The sequence below is a fragment of the Syngnathus acus genome, chromosome 15, assembly GCF_901709675.1.
Source record: "Syngnathus acus chromosome 15, fSynAcu1.2, whole genome shotgun sequence".
Classification (NCBI taxonomy): domain Eukaryota; kingdom Metazoa; phylum Chordata; class Actinopteri; order Syngnathiformes; family Syngnathidae; genus Syngnathus; species Syngnathus acus.
Window position 1 is genome coordinate 11,808,371 of NC_051100.1, and position 10,915 is coordinate 11,819,285.

At 43.6% G+C, this 10,915-nt stretch overlaps 1 protein-coding gene and 1 long non-coding RNA gene across 4 annotated transcripts in view; both read right to left on the reverse strand.

Moving 5' to 3' along the window:
- Positions 1-1,094: 1,094 nt before the first annotated feature.
- On the reverse strand, positions 1,095-5,831 carry six2a (SIX homeobox 2a). Its single transcript, XM_037272766.1, has 2 exons — positions 4,861-5,831; positions 1,095-2,631 (listed from the first exon to the last, which is right to left on the reverse strand). The coding sequence occupies exons 1-2, from the start codon at positions 5,418-5,420 to the stop codon at positions 2,217-2,219; spliced, it is 975 nt and encodes a 324-aa protein (XP_037128661.1). The 5' UTR covers positions 5,421-5,831; the 3' UTR covers positions 1,095-2,216.
- Positions 5,832-6,927: 1,096 nt separating this feature from the next.
- Positions 6,928-10,915, reverse strand: part of LOC119135277 — an 8,851-nt gene continuing 4,863 nt past the window's right edge. For 2 of the 3 annotated variants that reach the window (XR_005100529.1, XR_005100528.1), the window contains 2 exons: positions 7,810-7,891; positions 6,928-7,695 (listed from right to left, as the gene is read on the reverse strand). This is a non-coding gene — a long non-coding RNA (uncharacterized LOC119135277). Of the gene's footprint in view, positions 7,696-7,809; positions 7,892-10,568; positions 10,695-10,915 lie in introns of all 3 variants that reach the window. The other variant, XR_005100530.1, reaches the window with a different exon arrangement.

The window sequence follows — 10,915 nt, forward strand, 5'->3', positions numbered from 1 at the left end:
CGCACAAGAAACATTTGATTTTTATTTCCGCCACTTCAGGGGCGCGACAACTACAAAATAACAATTATCTTTTAATCAGTGAATGTACAAAAAAGTTACAAATTTTAAATTTGGAATGGTGTCCTTTGAAATTATTCAACTAATCTTAGTTATTCCTATGACTCAATTGTACATTGTAAAGAAAAAAGGTTGGCAACAAAGTTGTTGGGCAATTTAATAAAATATTTTGTTGTGTGAAAATAGACTTTTGTGCATGTTCAACACAAAAAAACAAGTTTCTTTACTGTTGCCCAACTAAAAAATAGAAAGACAAATTGTTTTGGAGCAAACAACTTGCTTGCTTTCTTGTGCTAACAATGTTGCCATGAACGTCACGAATTGATATCTTAAAGTTTTGCCCCTCCACACACAGACATGCACACCTTTGATGCTTCTACCATGAGCCATTAATCGTCAGTCAGTGTGAAGTCCTCTCCGTCTCATTTTGACCTGCTAGGATGCTATAAACGTTTGACCGCTGACCCCTGTGATGGGGAGCTAAGTGAAGACTTTCCCCAGCGGGACCAGAAATGTGTCACACTCGAATGTTGACGTGCTGCACCTGACACCGACCAGACAAAAACAACAACAACAACTGCAACGACAAAAAAAAAAAAAAAAGTCTATAGCGATCTAATTGCCGCTCAAGTTATCTTGGACGCAGGCGGGAAGTTGAAGCTGACACCGGACAAAATAGTCAACAACAACACGTAATGATATTTGAATGGTAGCTTTCAAGTCAAACACAGTAATGACGTTTAAATCAACGAAAGCCGTGTCGCACACACACACACGCACGCACGCACAACCCACACTGATATTTAGTGTTTTCCCGGAAGATGCATTTCCCCTCCATTGATAAACATTTGCCGTTTCACAGGGAGACATGATTGAAATATTAAAAAAGTGTCAAAGTGTTCCTGCATGGTGATTCTTCCCATGCACACGAGGAGCGTTTTGTGGCTTTTACGAGAGTTTTTACACGCTCATTTGCGTGGGAGAACATCGCGTTTACAACACGCTGCCATGGTGACGCTGTTGACGTCAGCGTGTTATTGACAATGCTTCTTTTTTTTTTTTTTTTTTTTTTACTATGAGCCTCTACAAAACACAAGATTAACATTTACACCAAAATGGGACAGCGGCGACGTCATCGTGATTTCCTATATATTTTCAAGTGAACAATTTTGATAAAAAAATGAATTCAACTCATGGAAAGCACTTTTCCTTCAACTCATTCCTACAATTAGAATAAGTAAAATAGAACATTAGCTAGGCTTCACTTAATTCGTTCAGTTTACATTTAATTCATTTGTATCAAATATTTGTGTTACTTTCAAACAACATTTGGGAAATTTCACATTTGAATAGGACATACAAAATATAGCTAACATCTTTCATTTAGGCTGAATGGAAATGAATTGAAAACTTTCAAATTAATGTTGAACTGATCTCTATTTAGTTTTTCTTTTACAAGATAAGACAACATACAAAAGGGACAAAATATCGTAAAATCAAATAGAAAATCCAGTAATTTCCCGCGTGGTTTGTTTGTGAGCTTTGCTGAGATTTATCAAACAATGGGGGGAAGGGGGGGGGGGGGGCGTCAAATGAAAGAAATGGTCCAAGTTAATGCACATTTCTTGTGTTTTTATTGTAAAGGCTATAAGAAACTATAGGCGACCCCTTTGAGGCTTCATCATGTCAACTTCACATGCAGTCTTTTTTTTCGTCCAAACAATATTAATAATAATCACCATCATAGTATCAAGAGATTACTCAAAGATATTTCGGCTCTATTTATAAGACACTTGAGGAGGACGTACGACTCGCATTTCACTCCCCGCATGAAAAAAAAAAAAAAAAAAAAAGTTGGGCTCTCTTGCAAAACCCTGTAAACGAAGAAAAACAAAACTAATCCACCTACCAAGAATTAGCAACAATTAAGACATTTTGTACGATTTGAATTGTTTTGAACAATTTGGCGAGTTACATTTTGCTCTTCGGTCTTTTTCCACCGAAATGGACCCGCCTCACCTTTGTAGCCAATTGAAGAGAAAACGGCTTCCTTTATTAAGTGCTTTTCGGTCGCCCCCAAAAATCCCACTGGCACATTTCTGCATATTCTATATTTAAAAATAAAAAAAGGGTAAACGTGTGTCCTCCTTTGCCTTCCTCTACGAACCCAGGTCCACCAAGTTGGACGACATGGGGTTGAGGATGGTGTCATGGTGTAACCCGTGGTGGTGAGGAAGAAGATGATGATGATGGGGAGCATGATGGTGGTGGTGGTGGTGCTGGTGGTGCTGGTGGGCCGAGTCGCCGCCGCCGCCACCTCCGGACACCAGGACGGCGCTGGGTCCGGGCGGGGGCGGGAGGCCGTGCAAGGGGGCCAGCTGGCCGCCGGCCGAGCCAGGCAGCAGTGCAGGGCTGGGCGACGTGTGGTGGTCCGGCGTGCCCGCGGGCGTTTTGTCCTCGTCCGAGCTGCCCAAAAGAGTTTTATTTCCGTTCAGCGACGAAGTCAGTGCGTTACTGCTGCTGTTGTTGTTGCTGCTGTTGTTGTTATTGTTGTTTGAGTTCTCGTTGTTCTCCCTGTAAACACAGAAGGGCGCTGAATGTTTGGCACATTTCTTTTGGTCATGACGCACTTCAAATTACATTCAAAACATCGCGAGCGCTATTACTAATAATAGTAAAAATAAAATAAATAGACAAACAAATAAATAAACGAATTAATAATAATAATAATACACCCCAGCTATTGTGAGTAAGCTTTCCTTTTAAAGTTTTTTTTTAACCGAAACAAATGAAACTTCGCGTTCTTAATGATTATTACTAAAATGTTTTTTTCTGGGGAAAAATAGGCCTCCTTAGAATATATACATTTGAACCAGTTGCACGCATATGAACAAAATTTATTTTGGAGGTGAAAATTTGCAAATCACTTTATATTTCAATCATGTGCAACTAATGTACACGATCAAAGTACTACACCCCCCCCCCCCCCCCTCCACTGTTAAAAAAAAAGTTGGGTCAACTCAAAATTTCAAGGCAATATAATTTACAGTGTATTGTATTGTATTTGAATCTTACTAAAATTGTTTTGTAATTATTTTACACGTCTTACAAATTGTACCGGTATGTAAAATTTGTGCAGAATTGTACAATAATTAATAATAATAGTTACGTTACAAACAATTACATACTGAAGGCATTTAAAAAAGCACAATTATTAAACAAAAAGAAAATAACGTGATGGCTCTGTAATCGATTCTATTAAAAAAAAATCTGCCCAATTTTTCACCAATTCTGCGCAGGAACTTATTGGTCCAAGTGTATGGGTTCATACTTGTTGCTAAAAAAATTTTTTTGCGTGCATTATGATTATATTATGTTACAGCAAAACAGGTACATGACAGAGAATTGCTTTAGGGATGTTTGCATTATTTTCTTGAATGCAGTTTTTATTTAGGGTATCCATCTGCTGTGAAAACTCGTATAGGAGCAAATTGTTGCTCTCTCTCTTTCCCTTTCTGTCTCTGGGAAGACGTGATTGATTTGCAGCTTTCGGCCTCGAATTAGTGGCCTGAGGGTGAAAGAAGACACCCAGCAAGCATGCATGAAGCAAACACCTGACAGCAACATGTCTTCTTCCACTTGGCACACACAACTGGAGGTGTTTTCTGTGTGCTCCATCTTCGGCAAGAGGTTGGACTTTTCTGAATGCCACGCGTGACCTTATTTCACTTAAAAAAACAAGTCAATTCCACTTTGAGCAGCAGCCGAGAGCTTGGCTGGCCTCTCATTTTGGTTGCTTTCATCCATTCCAAGCACTTCAAGAAGATCTCAAGTGTATGTCGACTTGGTCAAAGAAGAGCTTCACAGCAACTTCTTACACGGAAGTTAACTTTTGGGGAGACAGCCACGCATACAAAATGTATCAGGTTGCTATAATGCTCTTTTTATGGACTCGTTTTGGTTCGGACAAGAATAAAAAAGCACCCCCCACTCGGTAGCTTAAATTTATGGAGAGCTTGGGTGCTTATAATGAGCACTCTTTCAATGACAACTGGACTGGCTGTGGGGTCTCAAAGTTCAGCCAGGGCCCCAGTTGTGGTTGGAATGGCTCGTCAAGAGTAAAATATTGTTTTTACAATCAGTGTCTTCTGTGAACATTTGGGTTGTGTTGATCTTTCCACCTTTATGGCTATAATTTCATATAGGCAATATATGCAAAAAATAAGTATCCATAATGTCCACAACAATTCTATTATTATTATTATTATTATTATTATTATTATTGTTGTTGTTAACAGTGTGTTCTTGCCCAGGTATAGTCTTACAAATTTGTAACAACCAAGGGTCTTTTTAGTTATCTTGGGGCTCCGAATGATTTTGACAGGGACTTGGGGGAATCTTGTCTTCTGTGAACATTTGGGTTGTGTTGATCTTTCCACCTTTATGGCTATAATTTCATATAGGCAATATATGCAAAAAATAAGTATCCATAATGTCCACAACAATTCTATTGTTATTATTATTATTATTGTTGTTGTTAACAGTGTGTTCTTGCCCAGGTATAGTCTTACAAATTTGTAACAACCAAGGGTCTTTTTAGTTATCTTGGGGCTCCGAATGATTTTGACAGGGACTTGGGGGAATAAAATGGTCAGTCAGGCATTGATGTATAAATAATCGTTTGAGGATTTTTAGGCGTCTACTGGCAAATGATTGCTGATTTTAGCGAGGTTGGGAAGGAGAGCTTCTCGTGTTGACGGCGCGTCCTCGCTCGCTGGCTCGCTGGATCGCTGGCTCGCTCACCTCTCCTTGGCCTCGGCGGCGCGGTCTCGCTGGCGTCGGTTCTTGAACCAGTTGCTGACCTGCGTGGTGGTGAGTCCAGTGGCCTCGGCGAGCTCGCGCTTCTCGCGCGGGGACGGGTAGGGGTTGTGCGTGTACCACTCGCGCAGCACGCTGCGGCTCTTCTCCTTGAAGCAGTAGCTGGTCTCCTCGCCGTCCCAGATGGAGCGCGGCAGCGGGAACTTGCGGCGCACCCGGTACTTGCCCACGGCACCCAGCGGCCGCCCGCGCAACTTCTCCGCCTCGATGTAGTGCGCCTTGAGCCACAGCTGCTGCAGCTTAGGGTGGTTGTGCGCCGAAAACTGGTGGCTCTCCAAGATCTTGTATAGCTCGCGGAAGTTGCCGCGGTGGAAGGCCACCACCGCCTTGGCCTTCAGGACGCTCTCGTTCTTGTGCAGGTGTTCGCACGCCGGCAGTGACCACAGGAAGCGGCCCAGGCGCTCGATGTTGCCGCCCTGCTGCAGCACCTCGCACACGCACGCCACTTGCTCCTGCGTGAAGCCGAAAGTCGGCAGCATGGACATGGCGCCCCGAGTTGTGCCCGCGGGGGGAACCCCGCTCGCTCAACGCCCAAAGTCCGCGATCAGGTCACGCTCCGCTCCGGCCATGGGGCGGGGGTGTGCGCGAGTGGCGACTGGCGAGTGAGGGAAAAATTAAATAAACAACAAAGTCAGTCCTTGCTCCAGAGTTGCTGCATGCGGGAAAGAGCTGAAGAAAAAGTTGCCACTCTTGCTCTTCTCGTCCTCCTGCGCCTCCTGCTTCTCATGCAGCGCTCGTGACGGAGCTCCCTTTTAAAAATATTATTCCAAGCAGGCAAACACGCGTGGACGCGGAGCCTGATTGGTCGGTCACCCGAGCCCAGGGACGGCGCGCACTAGACAATAGCCCGGCGTGGAATTATTCGCCATGGTGACGCTGTCACTCAAAAAAAAAAGTAACCTGACGCGTGTGGAGGTGGAGGTAACATTCTTCCCGGTCGACACGCCTACCATCCAAAACGCTTTTTTGAAATGTTCACCCTTGACGGACACCTGGAGGAGCCAAAGAGCGTCTGGTAACGGGGGCGCGCACGTCTCTCTTAGGAGCGCGCAAAAGGACGAGGTGCTGCGCTCACCTAAAAAAGAAAACTTCAGCACGAGCACAACTCTTCATTTAAAAAAAAAAGAAAATCCTATGAAAGTGGGATGCAGTCAAGCGCTTTAAAGTTTGCTTGGATTTAGAAAACTCCTGTTGATTTTTCTTTTTGAAGTGCATTTCCAATATGGAAGTACAGACCAGAAAGTTGGGAAACTATCATCAACACTTCAATCATTTCACGTCACTCAGATAAACACTTGAGTAGGATTTTTCTTTAAAAAAAAAAAAGGAATCTAATCTATTGTCTTTATTTTATTTATTTTTTTGGTCAGAATGATTGACGGATTGAAATAAATTACCGCTGCCCGAATCTATTACAGTCAGAAATTACAATGACTACATAATACACGAATAGCATGGTAAACAAATTTATATATTTAAAAATAAACAAATATATATATAATTATTATTATTAATAATAATAATAATAATAATAATAATAATACATAATTTAATTGTATTTCTGAATTAAGGGTTCAGCAACTGGTGATTTATCTGAAACTTCATAGGACACTGTACAAACTTGAAAAAGTAAGAAAATATCTCAAAAACCTTTTTTGAACCCCTTGTTGAAAATACATTTAGGGACAGATAAAACTATTTCTGAATAAAATTTGCGGTGTTATAAAAAAAAAAACTGATCAAGCCAGTTTAAAAACAATTGTGTTCCTACATTGCTGTGACAAATTTGTTGCTTTCCAAGCACTTGAACTAGTTCATTGTTTGGGCGTTTTTACAAGAGGAGCTTTTTGTGTTATATTTTTGTGTTAAAGTGACTTAGCCACGCAGAGGCACAGATGACAGAATGAGCGTAAATAAATTAATAAAATCCTGAGCGAGAAAAACAAGGCCGTGTCCACACAGCATTGCAAACATGAAAAATAAAATCTAAGATAAATCCAAAAGTTTCATTTAATTATACGAAATTTGGTAATCCTTCCTTACCAACGGAATTCAAACTCGAACACAAGCAAAAAACAAAAGAGCAGGTTGTCTTGTGACAAACAAAACTATCCATTTTAGCCAATCAAAGACAAGAAGAAAGTCGTACTTGGAAATCATTTCAAGCTTAGAGTAGTAGAGCACATTTTGAAACAAGTTTAGTGATCAAACACAGCTAACAATAATATTAATGGGGACAACAATGCACACAATAGTAATATATCATGAAATCACTTTTTTAAAAAGGCTCTCCTGTCCACACTGTTGAAAATTAAAATGTCTCCACATGGCATCATTTTCCAAATTCATTGGCCTAAACCTATTTAGTTGTCGCAACAAAAAACGTAACCAATCAAAAAATATTCCAAATGAATAGTGGGGACACCGACAAAGATGGTGGGGCGAGTGCAACGGAGCACCCCAGGGTGGCTTGTCGGGGCCCCTGACAGTGTTTGTAAACATCTCTTGGCCACAAACGAAGCCTGATCAAAACTCTTGAGGAGGAATTATTGCCAGCACTGATGAATGCAGCTCGCCTTTCCCTTAATAGTCCCGCCGCCTGTTTTCACAACCTCCCGCCGCTCGGCCCTCCGCCGCGACCTTTCGCCGATTCGGCTGATTGCTGCAAGATGTCGCCGAAGCCTATGCTCCATCGGGGGACTCGAGCGACGCTGGAAGTCCTGCAGCGAGCGTTCCACCTGATACGAGCACCACGAGGGGCTGATGAGGGACGGGCGTTCCGTTATTAAAGCCAGAAGCTGGCCGTCCGCAGCGCTTAGCCGGACGCCAATGACGGCCCGGCCAATAATTGCTTGTTTACATCTATCCTGTTACCTCAGAGGAAGAAGCGGAGATGAAGCCACTTCCAGACTCATCCAGGCGTCTTTCACTTTGGATGCCGTGAATACTCATGAACCTTTACAGAAAATCAGGAAAACAAAACTGAATTAGTGAACGATTATCTTCGATTGGAAAGCAAGAGGCTGGCAATTGTTTATTTTTTAAATCAACAGTAGGTGGGCTCTCGGATTTCAAGGCACATCATACATTCATGAGACAATCGAGTGGATGTGTTGCCAAAAGGGCATCTTGCTGACAGCAAAAACTTTTCTGACGTGTGTGTGTGTGTGTGTGTGTGTGTGTGTGTGTGTGTGTGCGTGTGTGAGATTGTTGTTGTGGTCAATCCCCCCCATCTTGATGCGTGTTTACTTAGGCGCGTTTGCAGCCCTCCACACTACACTCCTTATATGCGTGCGTGAGCCCAGACGTTTTTTTTTTCCTTTTGCCCCGGGCTGCAATTCGGAGCACTTCTCATCCACACATTTCACGCTAGCTAAACCGTAATGGTGAAACGCGACCTCAGCACTGCCTTTCGTCAAAAGCTGCGGTGCGGACGGACGGACGGACGGACATGCGCTTTGCTGTGCGGCATCATTTGAAAACCGCCTTTATTGTATGTCATTTGAGGGCTGGCCAAACTAGGAACCGCATGCCAGTCTTGTTAGCCATGCTACAAAGTGTACGTCGCTTTTTACTTTGCGTTGCTTTTGCACCGAGCGTATCAGAGAAAAGTCCTGCTTGCTCATAGTGAGCAGAAGGCCGGCGTTGCCCCTGCGCGTAACTGGATCACGATCACCAATTGCTTCTGATCTGGCTCCATTGAAAGCAGCTCTCAAATGGCTCTTGAGGGCCCGTAACATGCGGGACCAGTTAGGTCACCGCCGCCTTTGAAGGAGCAGTAAGAGACGAGCCGCTGCCGTGGGCCGCGATATGCGGCGGCTACGAGCCGGGCGCAGCAACTCGTTTTGGAAAGTTAACGCGGCCGGCGAGGAGTGACGATTTGATATGTGGTTTTTCGCCGCCAGTTATTTCCTCTCAGCAAATGCGGCGTGGCTGGAGTGAAGACTTCCCTGCTGCTGCTAATGACAACTCGTGCATGTAAGAATGGAGAAACGTCTATTTATTGACATTTTTGGGGGTGGCTTGCATTAAAAATGTTTTCAGGGGTCATGAAAGTGTCTCCGATGACTTTGGGTGTGAATTGTCGATATTTTCTACGCTGTGGCTTGCAATAAGTCTTTTTGTTTTTTTCAAGTGCTGGAAGTCGTACATCGGGAAGGAATTTATTTGAAAAAACGAGTGGCAGTAATTGGCAAGGTGCTAATGCTAGAATTTGTACCATGCCTGTGTGCAAGGATTTTTTAGGGCCTGCTGGTGGTTTTACTTGAAACGCAGCCGCGACCCGGTGTCATGGGCCATATGGCTGTAAATAGTTTCTGACACTGCTGTGGGGAAACTTTGGAGGTTCATCACCACACACGGCATTCTTGGAGAAAGTGGCAGATGTTTGCTCTTGCTTCATGGCAAGGATGCCACTTTGCTAACTTAAGGAGAAAACTCGCTTCCAGAGTCCTGAAGCCACTGTGATGCATTAACAAGGAACTTCCGCTACAACAACTTCTTGAGCAGATTTGTAAGCGACCATTTTAAATATGGGTTCTTACGGTTTACAGGCAAGTTTGAGTTGAAAGTTTTGGACCCGTGGTGAGGACAATGTTGTGCAGATAGCAAGCAAGTTCCAGCTAGCCTTAGCAATTTCTGCTAACAGAAAGAAGCGTGTTCCTTAATCTGAAGAAGACCACCATGAACAGGCAGAGCATGAGCCGATAATGACGTACACGACCAGCTCTGGGCCGTCCAGACTTTCTGGATCAGTTGTGGAGGTCACCTCCAGCCAAAGCTGCCGTGCAAAGAGGAGTAAGACGATCTTTCCTCTCCAGCAAACAGAAGGGATTACTGTCTAGTTGCTTCCAAATTACAATAATAGCCCGACTCCCTCCTCCGACAAGGCCACCCGCACGTGTGTTGCCAAGGCGGCCGGCCGCGCATTTGCTGCACGTCGTCGGGAATTGCTCAAGTGTGCGACCGCCCGTGCAAAAATTCAATCAATCATTAGATACACCTGCGTTCCAATACAAGATCGGGATCGGAATTCTTGCCCATATCAAATCGATTTAAGGCATTCATGTGTTCAAAATATTTCGAGTCTAGATACACCTGCGTTCCAATCCAAGATCGGGATCGGAATTCTTGCCCATATCAAATCGATTTAAGGCATTCATGTGTTCAAAATATTTCGAGTCTAACTCAACCCAGTGCATGATTTATGCAGGCTATAAGAAATTAACTCGAGATGTCAATGAGAGTTGACGATGTGAATCTAATTCCATCGTTCAGCCTTGTCCAAACGAATACATACTTTGGACACTCAAGGCCTTTTTCGACGCGCGCTAATTCTTTTTGATGCGCCTCGTGCCAGCGAGGCCGGCAGATGGCTAATCCGGTTCCTAACGAGAGAATAATTTCATAAGAGGGGCTCGGAAATTCATCACAGCTTGGAAACAGGCCATCGTAATAATAGACACGTTTGCTTCCCGCTTGTGTGTGTGCCAGCGAGGCTCAGCCAAGCTAATTGACGCGTCATTAATGGAGAATTTACACCTTTGGGTCAGGTCAAAGCTAATGGCGGCTCCCCATGCAGCTGCAGTCCACACACAGCTGTTTCCCTCCAGACGTTCACTTTTCATTCCCACCTTTCCTTTGTCTCCATGATGAAGAGGCCCACGAGCAGAAGAGAGGGAGATGAAAACGAAACGCTCGTAAATTCTGGGACACCGCCGTAAAAATGTGGTAGTCGACCACATGGGGACACGGCCCGTCTGTGCTAAGATAAAATTATTTACTGCTCAGCGGGCAGTTGCAGTCCAGCCTTCAACAAAATATACATCTATATATGTGGAGAAGTTTTTTTTGTTTTTTTTAAAAAAAGGACCTTCTTGAAGTTTGAAACCATTTATCAAGTCAGTTCTCATCCTCATGCAGTTTCCTGCCTCAGGGTCAGGAAGTTATTATGACACACAAATGCACAAAGTGGTGTAGC